This window comes from Chenopodium quinoa, unplaced genomic scaffold, assembly GCF_001683475.1.
Source record: "Chenopodium quinoa cultivar QQ74 unplaced genomic scaffold, ASM168347v1, whole genome shotgun sequence".
Taxonomy (NCBI): Eukaryota; Viridiplantae; Streptophyta; class Magnoliopsida; order Caryophyllales; family Amaranthaceae; genus Chenopodium; species Chenopodium quinoa.
Genome location: NW_018744582.1, coordinates 2,246,939 through 2,274,375, shown reverse-complemented (window position 1 = coordinate 2,274,375; position 27,437 = coordinate 2,246,939). Strand labels below are relative to the sequence as shown.

The window sequence follows — 27,437 nt, the reverse complement described above, 5'->3', positions numbered from 1 at the left end:
GTAAAATATTACTTATCATAACTAAATAAAATTATACCAAAATACATTTTCTTATAATTTTAACAAGATACTATATTCCATAGAAGTTTCCTATTGGAGTGAGCAAAGGGGATTTCTACCTCCAAATACTCTTGATAGGATTGGAACCCTAAATCTTAAAATCTAATATAAGACTTTTACCAAGTGAGGCAGTTATTGTTTTGTGTATATATGTTTATCTAACTTCCAATCTCAAACCAATTATATGTCACATATCCACAATCATTTAATTAAAATAAGACATTTTGAATTAAATTGAAAACTTCAAACATGAATAATACTCCATATCATCTACTCAAATGTTGTCCCTCGTTAAATTGTAACCAATTATTTCGATCATTCAAAATAATTAATAATGTTCAATCAATAACCTTAAGCAATGTCGTTTTTCTATGCAACAATTTATAAGAAATCGATTAGACAGAATTATTATTGCTCTATGTAACAATTCTATGAACCCCCAAAAACAAAAATCTCACTCCACCTCCATGGAGGAAACGACTAATTACTCAAAGATACCCGAATATCCCAACCCATTTAAAAACAGAAAAAACAAACCAAGAAAACAATTTTCAGACGAAAAAATTAACATTAAATCAACAGAATTATAAAGAACTAAAAAATAAAAAAATAAACAGAGAGATACAATGATACAAGCATACAACCGTACAAGTGTAGAAAGCACACAACAGAATGACCCCCCAAAACGAAACCAAAATCACACAACCAATCAGAAAGTAGAAAGCAAGATATGGTTTTGGCAACACCCATTTTCTCTTTCCTCCCCTCCAATTTTCTTCGGCATATGCTTTTCTTCTTCCAGCATCTCCTCCCAAAATCCAATTATCCCTCCCTCCACTTTCCTCTCTTTAAATACCTTCCGCCATTGTTAAACCTTCCATTTTCTCTCTCCTCTCTTCAACAATGGCGTCTTCACTTTCACCGCACACTAGCCATGTCGCCACTACCTCTTCTCACAATCACAGGAGTAGAAATTCTCTCTCCTACTTCACTGATTATCATCACACTTCTTCTACTTTCCTCCCTTTTCGTAAACTCAACCTCGTTTCTCTCTCCTCTTCTCATTCTCTCTCTTCTTCTTCGTCCTCGGCTTCTTCGCAGCTGGTGACTCGCGTTTCGACGGCGCCGGTGGGGTACGCGACTCCGGCGCCGGAGTTTGATTTCGAGAAGGAGATTGCTCGGCTAAGAAGCTTGAAGTTGAAGCTATCAAATGCAGGGAGTTTAGATAGGAAGCACCGAGTCATTGATAATGACTCGCGAGTTAGCCGATTCTTCAATTCGAGTCTGAGTGATATTTCTAGGGTTTTGGAATCGGTGGAATTGGAGTCGTTTGAGATGTATTTGATCAAATGTGTTGTTGCGGCGGGGCAGGAGCATGTAATTAGCTATGGAGTGGAGGAAGAAGAGGAGGAGAGAGAATTTGAGAGTAGTCGAAGTTCGTTGAAGAGTGCGTTGTTTTCGTTGGCGGAGATGATTGAGAGCTGGGATATGGTGGGAGGTGGTGCAGGGAATGGTAAGATGGGGATGAGTAAGTTAATGGAGGAAGAAGTTGCTGCTCTGAAGAAGCTGTTGAAGACTTTGGCTGAAATGGAAAGGTTTTATGATTGCATTGGTGGAATTATTGGGTAAGCTTTCCTAATTTGGAAAAGTTTCAATTTCGCAACTTCGTGTTATTGTGGTTTTTTTTTATTTTTTTTTTATGGCATTTATGCATCAGCAGTATGATTTTAGTTAGTTGGATGATGACAAATGAGTGATGAAGATAGCTGGAATGTGTGTATGCAGAAAATTGAATTAAGGTAGAGGATTCTTTGATTTTTAGCTATGATATTAATTTGCAATCTTATAGTCTTTTTGAAGTAATGTATTTGCTGTGAAAATTGAATATAATTGGAAACCTTTGATTTAACACAAAAGACGAAAAGTTGCGACTATCATGTTTCAAGACTTGAAATCTGAATTTACTTGTGCAAATTGTGTAACATGATAACACAATTACAATGTTGTGGAGTGAGCTTGTTTTGTTACAAAGTTGTATAATTAATGAGGAGGGATGCAAAATGGATGAGTGATCAAAAAGCAAAGAGTGTGGTTTGCTTATGAATTCATGAACATCAAAGTTGAAGTTTACTGTGGAGATTAATACAAGAAATTTATCCTCAATTACTTTTTGGATCTTAATCTGGAGCAATTTGTCTTGTAGGGTAGAACAGTATAGGTAATTAAGTTATAGGCCAATAGCTCACTATGGGGATTCCATTGAATATGGTATAGAGTTTCCAAATTGTTATGCTGTTGACCAATTTGTGCGTTGGCACGAATATGCATAGCAAAGAAATAAAGGGTGGACATGGAGTTTCGTTTGCCAACTAGCAACTAACTAGACTGTATGACAGGTTTGGACTTTGGAGTGGAGATAAATCTAAGCATTGGCTAGTATAGTAGTATGTGAAAATAACCATAGATTTTGAGATCTCTAATAAGCTCCTGACGATTTTATGCTCAAACCATGGGCTGACAGGAGACAACTTTACAAAATGAAACATCTTAGTAGCCCAAAAGGCACAATTGATTTTTGGTATTAGTGTAATAACTGTAATACTGTAATGTGAGCAAGCCAAAATGTGAGAACAAGTCATAGGCTGCAAAGTCCCACTAGGTATAAGTTAGAGAAGTTTGGATTCAAGGAATAAAACAGTGTATGTGAAAGTTGGTTCTTATGCGTGCTTCTACCAGGATAACCCATTGATCCTTCAAGAGTACCATAGATTATTACCTCCGAAGGCCTTCATAACCACGCCACCATGCTCCTCTCTACATCCACATGTTACATCAAACTTTACCATGAGTCCAGTAGCCCACAATTGCATCTGTACCTAGCTCCAATATTTCTTGCCGTCTGATAGCCATGTCCTCCTCATGTATGCCACATAACATTGATTCAAAAATCGCAATCAATTCTTAGTCCAGGTTTGATATCAGATGTTAGGCCTTGGGTCAAGGCTGAGGAGAGGTGACTCAAACACAAGTCAAGTGAGGTTCCATTCTAAAATCATATGGAAATAAGTGGATTTGTGATATTCAAGTCACCTTCCACTCTGTATTTGGTGGTTGGTTTTTGGAATGATAGCCTTCTAATTCTAGTTGATTGGGATTTTGGTGAAAGTTCCCAGCATATAATTTGAAAGACAATTAGAATTTTGGGGGAATAAAAAGAGAGAGGGGGGGGGGGGGGGGGGGGGGGGGGGGGAGGGAGTGATGGTGGTGGTTAGTGTTAGAGTTAAGAAGCTTGGATCAAAGTCCTGTTCTCTAGATGGATATTTGGGCATTTCACCTTTGGTATTGTCTGGTGCAAGTATTAGAGGTTATTCATATAATGTCTCATATTTAAAACAGTATAGTCACTCTTAATGTTGGTGAATGTATGCTAATAGTTTTTAATTTCTGCATAATTCAGCTTCATGCATTTTTTGGGTGATTAATAACATAACAGAGTCAACATGCCATTTTTCTGCTTAAAATTTTGAGTAATGTAGACACAATTTGGTTGGCAGATACCAGTTAACTGTCTTAGAGCTTCTTGCTGAGTCAGTTACTGGGCAAACCATGAATAGTTCCCAGCACATGAAAGAGTCGATGAAATGCCAATTCGTTGAAATTCATTCTCCCAAGGGGGTTGACCTTTCAAGAAATACAGAGTATGCATCACAAGCAGCTATATGGGGAATCGAGGTTGGGATTTTGCTGATGATATCTATTTTATATGGGAAGATGAATGTGTAAAATGTTTCAGGCTGTTTATCACTTGATTTATTTCAGGGTTTGCCATATCTTGGTGAAATCTATCCTCTGGGTGGCTCTGCGGATAGGCTTGGTTTCGTTGATTCTGAAACGGGTGAATGTCTTCCTGCAGCTATGCTGCCTTACTGTGGACGGACTTTGCTGGAAGGACTTATTAGGGATCTCCAGGTAAGATTGATGTCTTACGTTAGTAATCAATCTCAAATTATTTGCATAAATTTCATTTAATCTATCTTGATTGTAATTTCTCCTATGCTTCAGCATAACTTATTACGTTTTCTTTAATATGTGATTTCTTTTATACACTTCAAGGCTAGAGAATTTTTGTATTTCAAGCTATATGGACAACAGTGCATCACCCCCGTTGCCATCATGACAAGTGCTGCAAAGAATAACCATGAACGCATCTGTTCACTTTGTGAGAAACTTAAATGGTTTGGAAGAGGTCGATCAACATTTCAACTGTTTGAGCAGGTGTAATTTGCTTTTTCCTTCAGTTAATTCTTTGGATGTTCAGCTTGTTTTGTTTTAAGCAATCTGATGATACGTATTGCCAGCCTCTTGTTCCAGCCATCAGTGCCAAAGATGGGGAATGGTTGGTTTCTGAACCGTTTACTTTAGTTTGCAAGCCTGGAGGTCATGGGGTAATATGGAAGCTTGCTTATGATAAAGGTGTCTTCCAATGGTTTCACAATCATGGACGTAGAGGTGCAACTGTTCGGCAAGTCAGGTCTGCTAGGAATCTTATCTTCATGATCTAAGTTCTGACATTAATTTCTTTCTCTTGTTATCTTTGTTCCCTTCTTCTCCGCACATAACCATTTTAAATCATACTGCAGTAATGTTGTGGCTGCAACAGATTCTACCCTACTGGCTTTGGCTGGAGTTGGTTTGCACCACAAAAAGGTTTGTTTTGCCTTTTGCTGATATGATTGTGTGATGGGAAGTCTTCTCTTTCTTTCCTTTTTTTTTTTTTATTAACCATTCAATTGGCTGACCAATTTTCTGTTTATATGACATAAAGTTTGTGCCTTTTCTTTTGTCTTGTGTATTGCTTCCAACTAGGGTTAGCAATCTAAGCATCCTGTTTGACATGGAAGTAATTTGGAAGTAATATGGGGCTGAACTGTAGACACCTGAATGATGTAACTTTGAGAGTGACATATGCTGTGGTTAACTGATAAGTTCTGTTTCTCTATGAAAATGTAATCCAACTTCAATGCCTCAACCATATTCTTTTAACTAAATGAAATATATTCCAAATTCTTTCACTAAATAGATGTTAATTCATTCTAAAGAACTATTCCGTGAGTTTTGTGGTTGAGAATCATGGTAATCTTTCAAAATAGGTCCATACGCTGTGAATCTTTGGTTGTTCTATGGGAATTTTCCTAGGGTTATCTCTTGGTAAAATGTTATACTTCCTCCGTTTGCCAATGCCTACTTTTAACCCTCCATATCTCTAATTATATATAAGTAAAAATTATAAAAATTCGATATTGTGAAAGTATGAATTGAAACGAATTTAACAAGATTTCACATGACTATATTTTGCTCAGCATATCAATCAATAATAAAGGTCAATTTTAAGAATGTGAAAAGTGTAAATTTTCAAGTGTTGCAACTAAAAGTGAACCGAGGAGGTACGTTATTGGGAGACTATTGATCTGTTGCTTGGGTTTATTGCTGAGATGGCAGCTGTTGAATAAACCACCAAAAAAAAGTTGTAAAAGGTTATTGGACAAACTCTATGTTTCTGAAGAATTGGTGGCATCTGTCTTATCTTTTTTTTTTCCTCCCCCTTTTCCTGTGCCTCATGTGTTTATACCGTTATTTACTTATATTTGCTATTTGTGCAGAAACTAGGCTTTGCATCTTGTCAGAGGACTTCCGGGGCTACTGAAGGAATTAATGTTCTCGTTGAGAAAAAGGAAATAAGCGGCAAGTGGGCTTATGGATTTTCATGCATTGAATACACTGAGTTTGACAAATTTGGGATCCCAGCAGCTTCTTCATCAAAGAGGTAAAAATGCTGTATATAAATGTATTAAATCTTCTTTCTGATGAGTTAATTTTGTAATACAGTAATCCCTCTGTATGTATATCTGTAATTGCTTGCTTGTTACTCTATCTCTAACCTTTAAAAAATGTTTATCCTGATTTCTACCTCCCTAGCACACTAGCAGACTTCCCAGCCAATACAAACATTTTGTATGTTGATTTGCGTTCTGCGGAGCAAGTCGGATCACGCAATGATGAGAGCAGTTTACCAGGATTGGTTCTAAATATCAAAAAACAAATTGAATATGTGGACCATTATGGCATCAAGCACAGGTATAATTCTTGCTACAAAAACACAAATATGTTACAAACAGATTAGAAATGAAAGTTGAAGCGGTGCCTCTATAGTATGCACACACTTACATGCAGCAGGATCACTTAAGCCCATTTAGTTTAAGTCAATTCAAGTTAAGGCAGGGAGGCTTAACTTTAGTATGGTTCTCAGTACCTCTTGTGTGCATGTTAGCAGTGTTTCTGGTGGCAGGCTGGAATGCACAATGCAAAATATTGCAGACAACTTTTGCAATACATATCCATCTCGGTGTTATGGAGTAAAGGAAGGTCTGCTATTTCCTTCTTAGTATTGAGTTTAGCCTAACCTTCATTACTTTCTGTTTTCCATATCTATGTTTCTAATATCAATTGACTATAGCAGATGTCCTAGATACATTTATGGTTTATAATGAACGAAGAAGGGTCACCTCATCTGCCAAGAAAAAAAGAAGGCTGGGTGGCAAGTCGCTACACCAGGTAAACTACCCCCTCTCCCAAAAATAAAGGCTTGTTTCAATTTAAATGCTGAAGTCCATTATTTGTTATTATTGATCTGTTAAAAGATATATTGATTTGTATGTGCAAGTGATTATGTGATATTATTAATGGAATAAAAATTAAACAATTCTGTCTCAGTAGGACATGATTTTTTTTACTAATGCTATGGTTTTGTGTGCCATATAATAAAAATAAGCAATGGAAATTTTGACCTAGAAGAACACAAATATAGTCAATGAGCCTACTATTGTATATTTGTATTGGGGTATAACCTCTGCAGTGATGCAACCATGTATTGCTTGGCTTAGATATGGAGCCTTAAGTGCTTAAGCATGGCTTAATATTGAAGGAGCTAATTATCTTTTCTGCTTCTTGCAGACTCCAGATGGAGCGTTGTTGGATATTACGAGGAATGCATATGATCTCCTTTCCTACTGTAATATAAAAATTCCTGAAGTATGTCAGTTTTGGTGACTTTGGCCTATAACTTCTCATGATAAGCAATATAATTATGGTGCTTTTGTTAGACTTGACTTTCCCAAGTAAATTTAGTTCCTAGGAAACTAGGAAAGTTGCTAGCTGCGTGTCAATTAGCCGTTTTCCCATTGTAATGTTGCTCACCAAAATGCCAAATTTCTTTGTGCCCCCTCATGTTGGACCTGATATTTCTCTTGGTCCTGTATACATTAACTAACTAGGGTAGTGAATTTTTTTGTGTGAAGATGAGTGGGATTTTTCTTTTCTTCGGGAAATTTGCTCAAACTTGTGTCCTTGTTGCTAGTCTCAAATGTATTTGTTGCTAACCAAGTAACGAATTCTCTATTTCCTTGAAATTCATTTCCCTTTTTGTAGGGCCCCTACAAGTAATTCTTTGCCATGGGATAATAATTTAATCAGAAAGGAATAGTGAATACTTCCCTTGAATTAGAAATCAGAAGAAACTACCAAAGGCATCATAATTGTAATACATGATGCATCTTGATCTATGTTAGTGATTGGAACTCATTTTATGTATCTTGCAGGTGGGAGGTAACGAAAATTACATTAATTCTGGTCCACCATATCTCATCTTTTTGCATCCTGCTTTGGGCCCTCTTTGGGAGGTTTCTAGGCAAAAGGTTAGCTTAGCTACATTCCCCTTGAATCTATTGGTTGCACAAGACTTTAAGATCAACAATACTTCTTTTTTAAGGAGATGTAGTTAATATTTTAGATAAACGTAAATACATACAAGCATCCACAAAAACAGACATAACCCCCTTACCCCTTCACACCCACATGCAGAAGTGCATGTGTGTGTGAGTGTATTTGTGTTAGGGCATAATAACAAGAAGCTTAATAGCTCTTACCAAATTCAATAGTAAAATAATTTATCTTTGTCATATACAATATCTGATTATGCCTTCTGTCTTCATTCCCAGTTTCATGGAGGCTCCATCTCCAAGGGCTCAGAGTTGCAAATTGAGCTTGCTGAGTTCTTCTGGAGAGATGTTCAGGTGTTACTTGACAGAAGCTAGTATAATGAGTCTTAAGAATCTTTATTGTTGAAGCTGACTTTGCTACGTTTTCAGCTTGATGGCAGCATGATCATTGTTGCTGAAAATGTGATGGGCACTATGAAGACTGATGAGAGTAGGGAACCTCTGTTAGAGTATGGTTACAGGTGATTTATGCAACCGTTTCTACTGCCCTACGAAAAGAAAAAGGATGCAAACTCAGCTAACCTATGTTATGGATTTCTTTAGATGTGCAAGGTGTAAGTTGCAAAATGTCAAGGTACTGAACAAAGGAATTGACTGGGAACCTGAAGGGAATATATACTGGAGGCACGAGGTGCATCGGAATGAGTGTTTGAAGGTTATGCTGCATGGAAATGCTGAATTTGAGGCTACTGATGTTACTCTCAAGGTAACTTAATCAGAAAATTTCTTGTGAATTTATGATATTACTGTCATGTCGTAACTGATGACACTTTGTATGAGAAAGAGTGACATATGGTTTTCATTAGTGTATCTATCATGACTGCCTGATGTAGAAATGGGAGAGGCAACTCTGTCTGGACTTAGTGCAAAGAATAATTTATGATACATATTTTGGCATGGAGAATGTTAACCATTCAGCTTTGATGTTGTACGTGTTTTGTTCAATGTTTTGTTGACTGAATGAGTATAGCATCAGATGATATAAATGTCATTGGTTGATTTAGATCTTGGCACTTCCTTTTGTTACTTATTGTAAAGCTTTTATGTGAAGCAGATTATGCAGTTCCACTTGTTCACATATAATTTATCATCTAATGCTTTTTGTTCATGTGGTTCATGATGCAGGGAAGTCATTTATTTGAGGTTCCTGATGGTTATAGGTTGAAGGTTACATCTGCAGATCCAGGTTAGTAGTGACAATTTTTGTCATTGCTAGTTGAACATTATTTATGTCCCCTGTTCCAAAATAAAGCTTGACTTTTCCAAAAGTTTAATCTGTTAGGCACCCAATAAAGATAATAAAAATTTGAAAGTGGATGGAGAGAGATAAATAAGTAAGACATTTAGTGCGAAAATATAGGGAGAAGAGCTGATGAGACAGAATGAGAAAAGAAAAAAAAAAAAAAAAGGGATGCTTTTTTTTTTTTAGGTGAAAGAAAAAAAAAAGGGATGCTGGGAGTTATATTTTTTCATTACTTGCGGATGTCTAGTATTTTCTTTCATGCTGGAGACAAGATTTAAATGAATTGTCAAAGACAGAAAGATGGGCTCACTTGAGAAACTCCATTTGTCCTTTCATTGACATTTTTAATCAAGGATTTATGATTTTCTTGTCATTGTAATTCTTGGCTGTGGGGTAAAAAAATGTTTTATGGAAAGTCAAAGGTATTCCTTGACCCAACACCCAAGTTTGATAAAGGAAGCTGTCCAAGTCAAAGTTTAAGATCAGACATTGGAGAATACCATTATTTTAACCGATTTTGCTCACAAATCTGTTTCCTGGAGATTTATGTAATGGGGTTATCGTTTATTTCAGGTATATCCTTGCAATTAGACCCCATCGAAGACTCTAAGAAAGATACTGGAAGCTGGTTTTGGAATTACAAGATGGATGGAGCACATGTAAAGTTGGAAATGGTAGAATTGTGATTCACTAATTGCATTCTTCACTTCCACCGATGTGAATAATTGTTCACGGAAGAACTTGGGTGATGAATGTTCTGCTATACCCTCTGATTGGTTGAACAGAAGTTGAACCTTCACACGACATTCTTTGCTTATGTGCTATAAAAGAGATTAGAAAGGCTTGTGTCTCCTTTAAATTTGGCCTCTCTATATCTCAATGCACATTTTCTGTATGTAACCTCTGCTTGTACATGATATGTATAATATCATAATTGTTTTTGAATTTTATTTATTAATGAAGTAATGTTATATAGTTCAAGTGAAATTAATTCCATCCTACCTATATCAATGGGTGTTTTTTTATGTTCTGTGAGGTTGGCATGTGTTGCTCAGTACTGTGTAATTTTTCCTTTTATGAACACATGACGTCATATATGACAGACATATGTTATTCCTGTTGAACTCATTGAATTCATCAGCCTCCAAGAGTTTGAAGGTCTCATTGTTTCTGAAGCTCTGGCATACCTTTACATTCTGACATATATAGGGACCAACTATCGCTATACATGAAGGAGACGAAGCCTTCAGAATAAACATATCTTTATCAATGCTCTGTAAGGTGACATGACTTCTTTAAATGTTATTATTCAATCTTCCCCTTATTCTTGGTGCAGTTTCTTCTCTTACTGTTATCTTTCTGAAAAGCTCATGACATTAATCACATAGAGGAGCTATCAATTAAATACTATGATTATCTTATATATTTTTTTCTTTCAAGTGGTACTTGTTTGTACTGCTTTGAATTACTTATACACAGTGGAGCAAATTGGCATTCATACCCACATCATTCATCTTCTTGCCTTCATGAAAGCAAATTAAAGAAAAGAATTTGTATTTATTAACGGTGTGAATATAAGAATCCACACCACCTGAACCGGAATTGCTACAGTTGAGCAGTTTGGATCTTTTTATTATTCTATTTTAATTGATGCAGAAAATAAGTTTTGAACCCTAATTACAAGTGAAGTATAAAAAATTCATCATTGCTCTTGATTTTCCTTCATCTTCTTTCTATGCTAAAGATTTGCAGGATTGGAGCAGCATTTGATGAGTAATCTGAGCAACAGACTAGCCCTTTCTCGAGCTTCAGATGACCCTTTAGCTACTAACCTCCGGATTAATGAAAAGCTTTGGGGATCCAAATGCCTCACAACTTCTGCTCCATCTTTGGTTAAAGCCAAAAGAAGAATGACTGAATTCTCTTTACCTTTAGGAGATCCAAGTTTCAGGACATCAATCAGAAGGGTTATGAGATCTTTACTTCTGGTTCTGGTGATCTCCCCCATTCCTTCAGAAGATCCTGAGAGCAATGCAAGCAGTGCCAAGGCATCATCAGTGATTCCTGCCTTTTCATCCATCAATATATTAATAAGCAAAGGTACTGCCCCTTCATGTACTACTGTCCTCTGATTTGGATTGTACAGTGAAAGATTAGTTAGCGCCGTTGCAGCATCTCTTTTCCCTGTCGTGGTGCCTTCTCGCAAGAGATGTATCAGGGCTATTACAACTCTTGGTTGTACTCCAATACTTGCCTTGTAATCATCAATGATTGACAAGCTTGAAATTGTTGCAGCTGCATTTTCCTTCGCCTCCATAGTTTTTCCATATTCTAGTATAAATATTAACTTTTGGAGTGCTGCAGCTTCCATAATCAAAATTTTGTTGTCATTGTGGATGGACAGGTTCAACAATGCAGTCACAGCATTTTCCTGCATTGCTGGCTCATGGGAACTTAGTAAGTTCACCAGAAATGGAATTGCTCCAGCCTCAGCTATTATTTTTCTGTTATCCATGCTGCTTTTTGCTAGCAATCGAATCTCATAGGCCGCTCTACATTGCATTTCTGGAGATGCAGTTGCAAGTTTCCCTAGTAAAAATTCTGATGTCAATCTGATAGCATTGAGACCCAAATCTTCCCTTTTGTTGTGCCCTGAGGAAGAGGTTGTTAGGTCATTTATAGGGATATTGTTGTCCTGGTGCCATTGATGGATCAGACTCTTCAGGTTGTAGTTGGGTATTAGAGCCATGTGTGTTAGCTTCCACCCACACTTCGGGCATGTTCTACGCCCTGAGTTGATCCACTTAGAAATTGAGTATCGGTCATAAGTGTATCCAGTTGCTACTGTGACTGGCTCTCTCATTATCTTGAGTGAAATTGGGCAACGGAATTCATTGGGAACATCTGTCAGTATTGCTCGAGTAGATGAAGATGTTGATGCAGCTAGATTTTCTGCAGCAGTTATCTGCTTCAAGAGTAGAGTGGTTTCATTATCTTCAAAACTAAAAATCATAGACCTGACATATGAAAGTAATGAGATTAGACTATTTATTCTCGAAACAACTATAGGTCCACCTGTACCACCCTGACTTGTTGCTTCTGCCTTTAATTTGGAGATTTCTTCAGCAAAGTCAACTGAACTTCTCAAGCCAATGCTGCTCAAAAGCTCTCTTGCTCTTTTTACGTCCAGGAAACCATAGCTCTTATCATTCTTTTCCTTCGAAGTAGTTATTATTTGAAGTACTTCTTTCCTTCTTTCCAACTCTTTGGGATCAACTACCAAATCTACCCTTTTTGCCAGCTTGCACACGAGCTCCACTTGTTCTTTAATATCTATGGTTATATTGATCAATTGTAGAGGTAATAATATATCAAGAGCTTTGCTGATATCTTTCACTATTGCATCGAATTCCTTTGACAAGACTTCTGCTTGAATGAGGCTCCACAGGTAGCTACTTTCAGTGCATCCTTGGATCAGAAGCTTTGCTTTTGTCATCAGAGACAAGAACTCAGTAAAGCACAGGATTGCAGATGGAAGAAGCAGGATTTCTAACTCTTGCATCTCTGTGAACAAAGGAGAAAGCAGTCTGATTCTCCGAGTAATGGATAATATGTTTTTTACTTGTATCGGAGGAAGATTACTTATTGAGGAGATCTCCTCAGATATCATGATCAACGATGCTATCAAGGACCCTGTTGAAGGAAAGCCTGCAAACATTGGAAAAGGCTGAAAAGATCTATCCATGGTGCTTTTCAATTCTTATGCTGCAGATTATCAACTTCTTTGGTTGCTTGAATGTTGACCTTCTCAAACTGCTAAGATGAATTATAATATAGATCACGGTTTTGACTAGCTATTTTAAATATTTATAAGAGACGAGAGTTTTGTTTGGCTGGTTCAATAAGCAAGAGATATGCTGTCAAAAAGACAACCTACAATTTGTCAGCCTGTGGTCAAAAGGTTTGATTCAGGTGACTGATAAGTTTTCAAGGAAAGTTGCTTAATGAAAACGTTATACAATGTTGGTCGTCTTTGGAACAGACTTTGTAATTGGCATTATCAAAGCCTTTAAAAAACAAGGCTATTTATATTTTTGTATAGAAAATGAAGAATCTCAGGCGTAGGTGTTTATTATTGTTACTATAATAATTATTATGGTGGAATTGCTCTAAAAACTATTCATACAATTCACAAAGCTACATTAACATCTAGACAAAAGCCGATACCTACTGAATTTTAAAATCTGTGGAATCATGCCGGTCAGATCATATTGTGAGCTTGTTAGAAACTCTCACAACTAGATGTCTAAATCAAAACGACTTATGTTGATGACCATGAATCAGGCAATATGTCATATTTGAAACTTCAACTCGAGAAGCTTCCTGTTATATGAGTTCTGAATGTTAGCCAAATTTGCAATAGTCAGTAAGTCAGACCTTGGAATAAGACAAACAACAATAAAAGAAGTTTGGGGAGTTTGGGGGTATGACCGTTGAACAAGGTGAAGGAAATGATTAAAATGACATTACATTACAAACAACAATAAAAGAATCAAGCTTGTTTATTCCCTTTACCTTTTCTAATTACCTTTAGCAAATGCCAGTTTTACCACGACCTACCTGGAATTAACATAATGCATCAGACAACAGCAACATCCCTTATAATTTGCCGGTTCACCAAATCCTTGTCACCAAGTAGAGTTGTCAAAAGCTGACCCGACTCGAAATATCGACCCGAACCCGATTATTAACCGACCCGTCTAATCCCGGAAAAATGATGACCCGAACCCGATATGACCCGACCTGAAACCAACCCTAGACCCGAGTTAACCCGAGTATTTGAGACCCGAACCCGAACATGAACCGACCTGGAGATGACCCGACCCGAATATAACCCGTAAAATATTGACTTGAACCGAACCCAACCTGAACCGAAATTGACCCAAACCCGTTTTAACCCGTCAAAACCCGAATTTAACCCGACCTGTTACTAATTCGACTTGAGTTCAACCCGACCTATTCCTAACCCAACCCGAATTTAACCCGACCTATTACTAACCCGACCCGAACTTCAACCCGATCTGTCACTAACCCGACCCGAAGTCAACCCGACTTGTTATTGACCCGACCCAAATTCAACCCGATTTGTTATTGACCCGACCTTAATCAACTCGACTATTATTGTAGATCAGATACTAAATAAAGATATATGCTATATATATTCTAAGCTACTCATTATGTCGAAACTTCGTAAGGCTAAAATTACTCTATGTTAATATTTATCAAAGTATTTTGTCTTGGATGCAGGAAGACAAGTCGATCCAGCAAAAGAAAGAAGCATCATCCCCAAATTTAGGTGTTAAAATTTGAACCTGAAAATTGGACTGATTACTCACTCCTTGACACCTTGTTGAAGGTAGAATATTAGAGAGAGAATTTGAGATTGAGAGTAGGATTGTGTGAGTCTGGGAGAAGCCGAGCAGTGGTGAATTATAGCCATGGGTGGATCTCTGAATTTTAGTATATTAGGAAAGCTAGACTCTATGGCGGCAATGGCGAGATTTGCGACTGAGAAAATTTTAGTATAATTAGGAGAGCTAGACTCTAATGAAGGTAGAATATGGGAGTGAGAATTTGAGATTGAGAGTGAATCACTGATGATTGAATTGAACGTGATAATGACTCCAATAATGCTCCCGTTATCACTCTTCTTTTTTTATTTATTTTTTATTTTGTTAGCTAATTAAGTCATAAAGTATTAAAGTATTACATTTTTCTCCAAATAACTAGCAATTTTGGATTACATCATATCTTTTTTTTTCCCCTAATTCTATGAGTTATTTTCCTATTTAAGCTTATTCAAATATTTTCAATAAAATTCTCTATTATCAAATGTATTACAATTTATATGTCTCAAAAAAACCTATAAAAATTTATGAATATCACTACTTTTGGATGCATGTGCATTCTTTATTTAAATTTAGTAATTACGATTTACGAATACTACTACTTTTTAGGAGCAAGTTCATTCTATATTTCAATTAAACAATTATGGTTTACGAATACTACTACTTTGTAGGTGCATGTGCATTAATGTAGTCAATTACGGTTTACAAATACTATTTGACCTTAGGCTTGTTTGTTTTATCTTATATTTATAAATAAAAAAAAAATAAAAATAAATAAAAATAAATAAAAATAAATAAAAAATAAAAAAAAAAGTTAAAAAATAATAATTTCGGATAATGAGTGAATTGAACGTGATAATGATTGAATGCGAGCATAAGTATATGACAATGACCCGATGATAATCTGACCCCAAATAATTTACCTGTACCTGATCATGACTTGACTTGTTTGGACTCGAGAAAGTGGTGACCCAAACAAGAGTTGTTAAAAGGCTTTTATTGGTCTTTTATTTTCCTAATTTTATTATTCATTTGCCTATTTAATCTTATTTAAATGTTTTGAATAATGCCATTTAAATGTTTTAAAAAATGCCATTAAAAAACACGTGAACTCAGATATGAACTTATAAAAAATAAACAAGTTTAGATAATTTCAAATAAAATAAGTTTAGAAAAAAAAATTGTTGTATTTTAACTTATCTAAACTAAACCTATTTTATCCGAATTAATATGAACTTATTGTATTTTATCTAAACATGTCATCTCGAATATGAACTTATCTGAAATTGTTATCCCTAAAATGAGTGGAATCAATGTGAATAGATTAGAATAGGGTTTGAACTTATCTTCTAAAAATCTAAATTAAACCTATCTTATCTAAACTTATTATAACTTATTACCTCGAATTTAAACTTATCTGAAATTATTTCTCTTACAATAAATGAAGTAATTGATAATGATTAAACGTGAATGTCATTACATGAACTGTTAACAAACTGACCCAAAAAATGTACCTGAACCTGATTTGACCCGACCTGAAATCAACCTGATACCCATATTAACCCAATATTTGAGACCCGAACCTGAACATGACTTGAGTTGGAAATGATCCGATCTGATTATAACCTGCAATTTTTTGACTTGAACCAAATCCGACTTGAACCCAAACATGACTCGACTTGATTGTAACCCGCAAATAATCGACTTGAACCGAACCCGACTTGAACCCGAGAATGACCCGACCATATATTCTTTGCCGCTAACCACCAACACAACACCATGCAACATTGCCACCACCCCCAGCACCTTTATAAGATACACTCAAGACATCCACCGTCAACACAGATGATTTTGACAATGGCAAAAACATAACACCCTCATCATGTTCCCTGCATCACTGATTAAGTTCTGTACCGAGCAGGGGAAGAGAACCCCGCTCTTCTGGAGTAGTAGGTACGCTAAATGCTTCAATGTTTCCAGACCTTTAACTGATTGCAAATATAGTTTCTTGAAATCCAGTCTTTAGAGGATCAACCCAAATAATTCCAACTTAAAATGAATATGAGCAGCAAAGAGTTCTCAATACTCAACAGAACATATATATATTTCCTTGAATCAAAGTTTCTGCTTAGAGCTAAAGAAATTAAAAATAACAGATCTGTAGCACACAGTCAAGATCTGTAATATTTGAATTTTTTAAAGCTCCAACGTTAATTTATTGTATCATTTATTCAACTATACAATATCCGCAAGCCAAAAAATTAAGATCACAGCACCTAATCCTCGTATATTTCTAGTAAATGAATACAAATTCAGCAATACAAAGAATAACACAGAGTGCCAGCTCCTCTTTCTTTAACTGCTATGAGCACAATTAACTGCTAACACGACCTCCGTACCCTTTATCACTGCAAAACATACAATTGCAACGCCCAAATTATTTGTTAACTTTGTCCGGCTGTTTCTTTCCTCTGCGCTTGTAACGTTTCTTTCAGTTTCTTGCTCTGTTCGAAGTTCGCCTTTCGTTTTACAGCTTTCTGAGGAAAAACATGAACATGTGATCATTCACCCACCCAAAAAAAAAAGAAAATAATGCACATAAGATATAAAAAGAAGAATTACCTCCTGCCTGAAACAGCGATCAAGTTTAACTTTAAGTTCAGTGCACTCGCCAAAAAATTTGCCTACGGGATGTTCTGTATGACATTTCTGAAATGCCTCAATGATCTGCAAGATACAATGATGTCATCAAAACCTCTAATCTTTAAAAGCTAGAGCAGCTACAAATAACAAGCACGACATAAATATAACCAGGGTGCCAAGATACTAACAAACACGACATAAGATCAGAAAGTGACGTCATAGAAGAAGTTTCAACTTACTTCAACACACATTGGGTGCCGGTGTAATGTCAAAGGAGGATGCATTTTGTGCAGCACACTGAAATCAAATGGCAAGGAAAGCATTGAATATCAATTGCTAAGCTAGAACATATCCAGTCAGCATAACATACTTGAGGAAACACATAAAACACTTTTTTAAGTTGTTTATGTTGAACAGACATGAGGAGCTAAAAGGAGTAACTTAAGAGATAAGCAGAAAACTGGATAAATTAAAAAGAAAGGTGAGGATCACTAAACATCACTAAAACTTTACCTTTCAATGACATATTGTAATCTTCCCCCAGCATTGCAACCCAACTCCCTAACCAAACAGGGTACTTCTCACTTTTCCTATCTTTTTCCTCAAAAAAAATACAAAAACATTGAGATGAAACTACAAATCATATACGCATTGTATTACAGACGCATAGAATTTTAAGAATATCGAGCACTATGATCAATAAACCTATAGTTAAACTAAATTCGTAATTCTTGTTCTCAAATTTTAAAACTTTGAAAGGAAACAAAATCTCTAGCTTGTTATCCTTACTCCTTTCTTCCCTACTCTCCTTGCACTCATTTTCTCTCATCCAACATAAACTTTTTGCACCCTATTTTTCAAAATTAATTCAGCAACAATTTATGAACAAATCCAACTAACAGCCCACTACCTCCAACACCTGTCCATCATCTGCATGACTACATTTAGTACAAATTCTCATCAATCACATATTGCCTACATCAAACTTTCACTTACTAAATTCTTACCGAAAAATGTAAATTGAATTGATATGGTGTTGCACTACAAATCTATACCATAAAATAGGATAAAGAAGGTCTCCTATCATATTAGATAGTGTAAAGATATATTTAAGACTCTTACAGCATCACATGTGCCAGATGGTCCATCATAAAACGGCATTACCTTAGGTTGCGTTTGGATATCAAGTATTCATTTTACATTGTTGAATTCAATTCTAGAATTTCAGTTTCTAGATTTCAATTCCAATTGATGTGTCTGGGAAATTTGAGAATTTTAAATTTGGAATTTCAAATTCCAAAAAAAACTGTTTGGGAAAACATAGAATTTCAAATTTGGAATTTCAATCTATAAGTACAATCAAATGTTCTAATTATGTCAATAACTTATATCTAACTAGTAAAAGTTCATAAATACTACCATAACACTACTAATCATCAATACATAATAAAATCCAATCTAATTTTTCCACCTTCGGTAGGTTTTTTAGCATTTCGAACTCGTCAACTGTCCCATTCATGAACCTTTTCACAGCTTGAATTGTTCTATTTTTCAAATCATGGGCAAGAATATGAAGAAACAATGCAACTATCTCTTTTATCATGACATTTCTTGTTGTCTCTAAACCTCCCTTAGTTTGCAATATATGAAATAATTTCTTAAAACAACTTATGTCAAACCTTAACTGCTCTCGACAAATCCTATCAAAGTGTTCATCCAAGTAGCTCTAGTTAGAGCACGCTCACTCTCATTCCATGTTACCTCCTTAACCCTATACTTTTGACCATACCATGCACCTACTACTATCATAATAAAAACTATAACTACTACTTAAACTCCATATCTTCGTCGTCATCCCTTACACGTTTCAACGACTCCCAGGTAGAGACTTCATCTGACATCTTTTTAATATCTATTAACAAAATAAAAATAAAATAATAAGCACCATATAAATAGGTTACGAGTACATTCATTGAGCTAGCTAGCTAAAAATTGGAATATGGTCTACACTGCTTAGCTTAGATTAGCAGATCAAACAAGCAAATGAAACTAGAACCACCAAATGCACACTAAAATGATAAGCAGCTTTATTACAACGATATCAAGCAATAATCTAAGTAATCCAACATTCCAACAACAATTGAAATAGATCATGCATTTTAGCTCAAGCATTATGTGGACTTTAGAATTGAAATAGAATCCTAACAAGTAATATTTTATTTGCATAATTGCATTCGTAAAATTAATATTCTGAATTCATATTTGATGATTTGCTCAACAATGTTGCTAAAAAATAACAAAACTTTTTTTACTCATCGTACAAGGCAATTTCATAACTCCTCTACATACTCCACTCACCAGTCACCAGAACTTTCAATCACCCAATTCAGCCACAAGAAAGATAAAAAAAAGGTAGCATTTCTCGTCAACAAAAAAAACCAAACAAACTTAATAAAAGCTCAAACTTAACAGGTTTTGACCCTTTCCATTCTCAATTTGCAGGCCTTGTTATAGCCTATTAAAACAAAGCTATCCATGCTTAATGCCTAAAAACTATCATCATGCATCTCAGGTTGCAAAACACACAAAAAGAAACATATAACAGCAAGCAAACAGTAGTTATTATCAAAGGCTTATCACATTTGTCACGAGCCACCAGTTTCACATGCATACAATCAGCCTAGTTTGACCTCATTAAGGAGGATGCAAATTTTGATGGGAATAGGAATATCTGAGAAGTACACAAGGAGGATATGATACAATTATGCAAATTATTTGTTATCCACTTGTTAATAAGGGATTATACAGAATTAATCCCTGAATTCAGTTTGATTTATGAGCAATTTGCACTGAAGATAGTCTTCACCATGAACCCAAATTTATATGTAAGATTCTATGTACAGGAAAGCATAATAAACGACCTACTCATACTAGAAAATTCAACTACTCATATATGTGAAATTCTATGTACAGGGGAAGCATGATGTAAGATTCTATGTTTCGATTGCCTGTTAAATTTATAACTGAAAATAAATTTATATCTGAAATCATATGAAAAAATTATATCAGAAATCATAATTTATATCTGATTTATTTCTGAAATATGAGCTACTCAATAATATCGCCATTAAAATTCAACTACTATAAATTGTGTTTTATAATCGGAAATCAAGCATTAAAATCAAAAACACAATTTATACCACAGAAATCAACTAAATTACAATAAAAATGAACAATACTAGAAGCTAATCAACAATAAACCCTAGATTATGAAATTGATATTCAATTATCTAACCACTACCTAAGAAGCTAATTCAATGGAGGAGAAAGCTAAAAAGCTTCTTAAATGGAGGATAGAAAGCTCACAAGTCAGTTCAATGGAGGAGATAATGCTCACACGCTGCGCCGCTTCAATGGAGAATCCAGAGTACACTTTAATGGGGGAGATGAAGCACAGAAGTTGCTTAAATGGAGTACACTACCTCAGAAAAGTGAAAGACCCAAAAACCAAACCCTATTTGAGAGCACACAAGCTACTTCAATGGAGGAAAGAGAAAAAATCGGGGAAGGATATGAGCTCTAGGAGAGAGAATCGTTTTTTACTAAGGTGAAGATTTGAAATGACATCATTTGAGATGACATTTGTAATTCATTAAACTGGACTTAATTCTTTAAATGATTGGATTTGGCTCAAATACAAATTCAAATTCTTGTATTACCCAAACAAGACATTTGGCCCATATTAAAATTTCAAATGAAATTCACATATCCAAACAGACCATTATTTTCTTTGCAGCGTATTGCAAAATACTCATACCAAACTTTAAAAGAAGATAAAAACACAAGGTCATCACAAGATATATAAAAGAAACCAGAAAGCAAGTCAAAGGAGCAATATAGGAGATGAGTAGAATTACAACCTAGGGGTCTATCAGATCACTAGAATCTAATAAGATCCTACAAAATTGAGAAAGAGCAATCGTAATGATACTACATGACTATGTATTTCATGTAAAAAGAATGCTAAAACACAAGTTTTGCTCACATAAGATCAATATTACAAAGTAAATTCATACTTGATTATTTTAACTAGCTAGAGGAAGTTTGCTTAGAATTTGTGGTTGTTTCATTCCTCATTATCCAGCATCACTACTTTGCTCTTACAACTCACTCAACCAAAGTGTAGCCCCATATCCCCAACGGTCCAATAAGCCAGAACCTTAATTTTTTAATCACATATAGTAATTTTGGCACAAAAAATGTACTCCTATCAAATTATTCAAATGTGCCCTTACATGTATTTGCTTTACAAATCCTTATCTCTCACCATTTATTTGTCCAATAACACCAAGTAAAACACGTTAGTCTTTTTTTTTTTCCTACAACCCTAGAATCATGCACATAGGCACCAGCACCTAATCATAAATGGAGGGGTGGAGGCCAGCAATGACCAACGCATATATGCTGATCCATACCACGATATCAAGGGTATAACGAATTACAACTTCAAATTCATGACCGCATTCAACTTCAGGCTGATAACTACAATATTTTATAAATTCTCTGCAACTTGTCCTGGGTATTTATCTAAGGTTGAATCTAAAGCATCAAATTACCATTTTGAAGCTGGCATCATAAACATCGGAATATTCAAGGAAACGCCCTCAAATTCATTAAAGTTTCCCACTTTTACATTTCTTTTGCAAAGGTTGAAAAATCACCGTATTCACAATTGCACACCGAAACACAAAATTCCCCATGGAATGGGAAATTATACAAGAACTCGTTATGCCATTGACTCATTTAACTAAAGTTAATATCCTTAGCAGGCTCAACAATACTAACTATAATTTAAAATATCCCCATCAACAAAATTGCATTGAATAAACCCTAATTTATAGCATAATCCAATCAAAACCGTATACTTTCCTCCAAGTAACCGAAATTTGCAATTTATCTCCCTCAAATTGACAAAGACGGAGTAATCTCCTTTGCAATAACCCTAATATAAAAATTTATATATCAATCATGTTTATATAATCATAACTCTGAAATTTCCGAAAATTCACTAACAATTAAAAAATTACATTGAATTTTCACATTATAACAGGCGGAAAAAAAATTCAATCAACCAAGAATAATAAGTAATTGCAAAAACCCATGAAGTGACATTAACAAAAAAAATGAGGGGAAAAATGAACTTACATAAATTAAATTGAAAGGGATACAGCGGGATGAAGATTGACGATGATGAACAAGTTCAGTGGTTTGTGAGGAGAGAGAAAATGCTCAAAAAATCGCAAATAATAAGTAGAAGAAATATCAGAGCTTGCGGAGATCGCAAGTTCGACTCTCCTTAAATTTGGGGTGGACTGATTGCCATGATTGGTAGTGAACTAGTGATTGAACCACGAAAATGTTGTTAGGGCTGTGCATTGGTCCAAAACCAGATCGATACCTTTCATATACACCCGGATCTCAAGTGTTTGTAGATGTAGGTGAATTCGAAAGGTTTTCTTTTTTTGGTATTACTTATTTACTATAGGAAAATGTATGAAAATTTGATATTATGAAAATACAAATTGCGACAAATCTAACAATAATCATTTAAAGTTTTATAAGTTTGATCACATAAGTATTAAATGGAAAGATTTAAAAATCAAGTACATTTTAAGACGTGTTTTTTGGATACTATGAAAAGTCAAATGGAGAAAACATTTAGAGACGGATAGAAAAGTTACAACTTTATGGTAGGCATTGAAAAATATTTGTGTTTGATATATAATTGATTATTCTTTGTGTAAATCATGGTTTATATATGTATATTTTTTTGGATCTTGCTAACCAACGCCCCGGGACGTTAAATAAGGGATTAATATATTACTTAAAATAGTATAAAGTTCGAAATACATGACAAAATTACGCATCGATCGGTGTAATTAATGTTAATTTTACTATAATATTTCCAAATTTAGCTCTTTTATCTAACGCCCCGGAGGCGCTCGTTAGCTTTTGCCATTTTTTTTATATATATTTTAGGTGAATGAGCTCCTTGTAAAAAATAATAAAAATAAAAATAGAAAAAAAGGTGAATGAGCTCTACTGGGCAGGTTATCTGACCCAGATTAACGGGCTAGGCCCTTCGTGAGCTAGTTGGAGACTTCGAGGGAGAGGGAAGGGTATATATACACCTAATTGGACATAAGAAATACAAAGTATACAAGTATTTTTTTTTTTTGGAAAATTGGTTTTAATAATCTCAACTTTCGCTGATTTTCTTTAAGGCCCCATTCACTTCACCTAATGTTTGCCAAAATGAAATTATTTTTACTGAACCTAAATTATTTTTACTGAACTGAAAATAATTTTACAGAACTAAAATAATTTTTGTTGAACTGAAATTATTTTTACTGATTCCCTATTATATTTCTTCTTTATAGTTACTAATTTTTACTCAACTGAAATTATTTTTAATATTATTTATTTAAGGTGAAGTAAGCAGGCCTAAATATCCCAACTTTTGATTATTCTAAAATAATCCCAACTTATATCTTCCTAAAATAATCCGAAGTCTTATTTTTGCTGCTTTTGTTGATCCTTTTTGGGACTATTATATATTACAAAAACAAAAAGTTCGGATTGTTATAAGAAGATAATTATATAAGTTGGAATTATTCCAGAATAATTAAAAGTTAGATTATTTAAAGAAAATCAGTCAAAGTTGGGATTATTAAACCAATTTTTCCTATTTTTTAAGGAATGTATATGAATTTATGATCTTAGTGAATCCGTATAAAATTAATTCTATACAGATAAATTTATCCCATAATTAAAACCCCAGCCATACAAAACTTCCACTTTAATAGTTTAATTATCTGCTGTGATCGAATCTCCCCTCATTTGCTTTTGCTAGTATCAGCAGTGGCGTCTTTAGGATTTCCAAATAGGGGGTTCGAAATTTCGAAAGTTCAGAATCATAATTTACAATGGAATGAATTGCATATTTGCATACAATTATGTACGAATTGCATATTTGCATACAATTATGTAAAGACCAAAAGTAACTCAATAAATTTCACGAGTTTCAATGATAGGCTAAGTGGCTGACAGCAACAATACGGCAAACCACTCGCCAATTAACAGCAACATGCAACAATACAGCAACAATAGGCTAACTGGAAACTGGAAAGAATGGATACGAGAAAGAAATAAACCAAAAAATATCAATAAGCAAACCACTCACCAATACGGCAATACAATACAGAAGTTCAAACAATCACTATAAAATTATTTTTTCAGATTTTTTTTAAGATAATAAAAATCAATACATCATAATTTATCAAGATTCAAGAAGAAAAATATCTTTGCATACGGCAATACGGCGATACAGCAAACTAAGAAGAAGAATATCTTTGCAATTGTATACAATTTTTTTTCAGATTTTTTTTTAGATAATAAAAATCAATACATCATAATTTATTATCAAGAATTCATTCATTCAAGATCAAAACAAATAGTATGTAAAATATATGAAATTAAGAAATAAAAATTCAGTTATTCACCTACAGAGCCACGAAATATGGATGAGTGGATGATGGAGCAGTGGAGCACCGAGCACTGGTTATCCCTTTCTAATCGACTTCTGCAAAAAATCGACGATAACCCATGACAAGAAATCAAGAACAATGTACAGATTACACTAATTACAGAACATGAGAACAATGTAGTACATCCTAAAACAACCTCCATTGAATCATTGATAAACACTCTAAAACAATAGACAATCAACACTTCAACCGACAATCAACATTCAACACTTCAACAGACAACAATTCAAGAATTCAACAAACAACAATTCAAGTACAGGCTGTACAAATTACACTAATTCAAGTCAACAGACAACAATTCAACAAATGAACTACTTCTACAATCTACAAACCCTAAATCAGTAAATGTAAATCAGATACTTCCTTCCCCAAGACCCCAATTTCAACCATTTTTTCAATAGACAATAGTCACCCAAAAACCCAAAATTGATAGCTAAAGTTCATCACACATTCACACATTCAAACACCACGTATTCACGTAATTATCTGCAAAAATCATGAAACCAAAAACTTTATATATTATTAACCCAGAAGGCCAGATAGAACTAGATAGAAGACGACATACAATTAAAGCCTTCAAGGAAACCGGCAAAGTGGGCAACGCAAGGCCGCAAAGGCGCAAATCCGCAACAGCTCACGGTGACACGGTGGAGGGCCTGGACTCCGATCTGGGTTCTGGCGTGCGGAGCGCCGGGAACGGTGAGGCGGTCGCCGGCCTACGTGCGGGCAGCGGGGCAGTGGCGTCTGGGTTGTGCGAGCCTTTTAGAGGAGTTAGGGTTTGTCGGTTTGAGAATTTGGAGGAAAGTGGTAAAACAGAGCCTTTTAGCTGTAGGATCTGTTTAACAAAAAGAAAAAAAAAATGTGAGTTATGGGTTTTGAACCCACGACCTCGTGTTTGGTGGGAGGTAAAAAAATCGATAGGCTGCAGTTTTATTTCTTAACATATATTATACAAATATTTTATTTAATCCTTTCCTCTTTTTGTTTTTTTTTTTGTAAATACAAAACTTTTCAATTTTTTTCAAAAAATCAGTAATGAATCCATGTTGGATCCGCCCCTGAGTATCAGTTATCTCTTCCCCACGGAAAATGTCGTTTGTCTAGGTATCTAAATTAATTTATTTTTCTCTCTTTCTTCTGTTCCTTATAATTTTACTCCATAATTTAAGGGTTGAATTCTTGCATATTGTTCTCCAAATTATATTCCTTGTGAGATGTTATTATATTTGTTACAAATCATATTTCCAAAGTATATATTAACCTCTTATATAATAATAACAGTGGGTTTTTCGGTCAGTATATAAAAAAGATGATAATGGTAAGAGAGTAATTTTCTATGTGCAACCGGTTATACTATCATAGGACATACAATCAAGTTATTTGTTTCATGTCAAATTTGTACATATCATTTAAAACAATTACGTAATACATGTATAACATAAAGTTTTTCTGTAATTTCTTCTTGTTTTTCAGGTCCAGTAACGTACATCAATCATCAGTGACTTTATACTTTCACGAATTTGTAAAATATGAAAAAAGATGACATTGTGGGGGCGATAGTATATGCCTGCATTGGCGTACTCTTGTTGATATGTCTGTGCTGCTGTATGAGAAGAACGAAACAACAGGAAACATCGAAATCGAGTGATGTTGAGCTTGGTAGACCTACAGCGAAGCCACCAAGTAGAGGTGTAAGAGACGGCGATATGGCTATGTTGGGTGCAGCTACTGGTGTTGTAGCTGCTGGTGTTATTATTTCCGCTTCTCATCAAGCTGGTTGTGGCGGTGGAGGATGTGGAGGTGGCGGTTGTGGATGTGGTGGTGGTGGCTGCTAAAGTAGGGCGGCATTGTAGTGTTATTTAGTTCATCAGTTTTAGTTTTATGTGTTTGAAATATAGCAGTGCCAAGACTGCCAATTGATTTTGTAGTACTCGTACGTAGTTTTATTTAATTAAGTTCTTGTTTAGTTCAACTTATTTTTACTTATTTTTTCTCGCTAAATAACTTTAATTTTAGGAAATTTTGACTTTTACCACCTTCAAATAACCACTTAATTGAATTTACCACCTCCAAAAAAAATGATTTACTTTACCACCAACAAAATTTCCAAAAAATCGATTTTACCACCAACTAACGGATTCCGTCCACGAATCCGTTAGTAGGGCCCACCTTTTTGACGTTTCTTCTTCATCTTCCCCGATCTTTCGTGTAAACCAACCAGCAACGAAATCAACTACCTCGGTTGGTCGGAATTTCGTGTGTGACTAAGGAGGGGCCGGAATTTGGTGTGTGGGTTAGGGAGGTGGTCGGAATTAGGTGGTGGTTAGGGTTTTAGGAGTGCGAAATTTGGTAGTGGCTAGGGTTTTTAGAGTGGTCGGAATTAGAAGGGGATTTATGGGTGGTCGGGATTTGGTGGCTGCCAAAAACTAAGAAGCCAAATCACCAACAACAGGGATACAAATTGATTATCATCAACATTTCTACAAACCAAAGCAATTAATCCATTACAACACCCACAAATCGAAACCTCAAAACCAGAAAAAGAATTGGGTAAATCAAACCTTGTCAATCGTTTTTAGCATCAAGCTCAGAACCCCACTTCAATGGAGTCGATTCCAGGTGACTTCCATGGTTGAGGATA

The 27,437-nt window shown here is 35.1% G+C and overlaps 3 protein-coding genes across 9 annotated transcripts; 1 reads left to right on the top strand and 2 right to left on the bottom strand.

The window, feature by feature from the left end:
• Positions 1 to 267: 267 nt before the first annotated feature.
• LOC110699313 (UTP--glucose-1-phosphate uridylyltransferase 3, chloroplastic-like) lies at positions 268 to 10,134 on the top strand. Its single transcript, XM_021876824.1, has 17 exons — positions 268 to 1,685; positions 3,615 to 3,792; positions 3,880 to 4,029; positions 4,174 to 4,335; positions 4,419 to 4,591; positions 4,701 to 4,767; positions 5,721 to 5,884; positions 6,037 to 6,195; positions 6,392 to 6,483; positions 6,578 to 6,672; positions 7,072 to 7,149; positions 7,716 to 7,811; positions 8,115 to 8,189; positions 8,265 to 8,356; positions 8,439 to 8,601; positions 9,021 to 9,081; positions 9,712 to 10,134. The coding sequence occupies exons 1-17, from the start codon at positions 964 to 966 to the stop codon at positions 9,822 to 9,824; spliced, it is 2,640 nt and encodes an 879-aa protein (XP_021732516.1). The 5' UTR covers positions 268 to 963; the 3' UTR covers positions 9,825 to 10,134.
• Positions 10,135 to 10,472: 338 nt separating this feature from the next.
• Positions 10,473 to 13,258, bottom strand: LOC110699314 (U-box domain-containing protein 1-like). Its single transcript, XM_021876825.1, has one exon. The coding sequence runs from the start codon at positions 12,881 to 12,883 to the stop codon at positions 10,877 to 10,879; it is 2,007 nt and encodes a 668-aa protein (XP_021732517.1). The 5' UTR covers positions 12,884 to 13,258; the 3' UTR covers positions 10,473 to 10,876.
• Positions 13,259 to 16,620: 3,362 nt separating this feature from the next.
• Positions 16,621 to 25,642, bottom strand: LOC110699312 (COX assembly mitochondrial protein 2 homolog). 7 transcript variants are annotated; one of them, XM_021876818.1, is made up of 7 exons: positions 25,362 to 25,641; positions 24,752 to 24,831; positions 20,556 to 20,703; positions 17,703 to 17,783; positions 17,429 to 17,486; positions 17,169 to 17,273; positions 16,621 to 17,083 (listed from the first exon to the last, which is right to left on the bottom strand). In XM_021876818.1, exons 5-7 carry the CDS (start codon positions 17,471 to 17,473, stop codon positions 16,991 to 16,993), a joined length of 243 nt encoding a protein of 80 aa, XP_021732510.1. In that variant the 5' UTR covers positions 17,474 to 17,486; positions 17,703 to 17,783; positions 20,556 to 20,703; positions 24,752 to 24,831; positions 25,362 to 25,641; the 3' UTR covers positions 16,621 to 16,990. The 7 variants fall into 7 exon arrangements, with proteins under 7 accessions (XP_021732510.1, XP_021732511.1, XP_021732509.1 ...); XM_021876819.1 differs by lacking the exon at positions 17,703 to 17,783 and having other exon boundaries at positions 25,362 to 25,642; XM_021876817.1 differs by lacking the exon at positions 20,556 to 20,703.
• Between the last annotated feature and the right edge of the window lie 1,795 nt (positions 25,643 to 27,437).

Excerpts from the sequence above, each read along its gene's own strand:
- LOC110699313 (XM_021876824.1), top strand. The coding sequence starts at position 964 with ATGGCGTCTTCACTTTCACCGCACACTAGCCATGTCGCCACTACCTCT. Across the intron at positions 4,592-4,700 it reads GCAACTGTTCGGCAAGTCAG|TAATGTTGTGGCTGCAACAG; the intron begins GTCTGCTAGGAA and ends ATCATACTGCAG. Across the intron at positions 7,150-7,715 it reads GTAATATAAAAATTCCTGAA|GTGGGAGGTAACGAAAATTA; the intron begins GTATGTCAGTTT and ends TGTATCTTGCAG.
- LOC110699314 (XM_021876825.1), bottom strand. The coding sequence starts at position 12,883 with ATGGATAGATCTTTTCAGCCTTTTCCAATGTTTGCAGGCTTTCCTTCA.
- LOC110699312 (XM_021876819.1), bottom strand. The coding sequence starts at position 17,473 with ATGCATCCTCCTTTGACATTACACCGGCACCCAATGTGTGTTGAA. Across the intron at positions 17,274-17,428 it reads GGCACCCAATGTGTGTTGAA|ATCATTGAGGCATTTCAGAA; the intron begins GTAAGTTGAAAC and ends TGTATCTTGCAG. Across the intron at positions 17,084-17,168 it reads ATCGCTGTTTCAGGCAGGAG|AAAGCTGTAAAACGAAAGGC; the intron begins GTAATTCTTCTT and ends GTTTTTCCTCAG.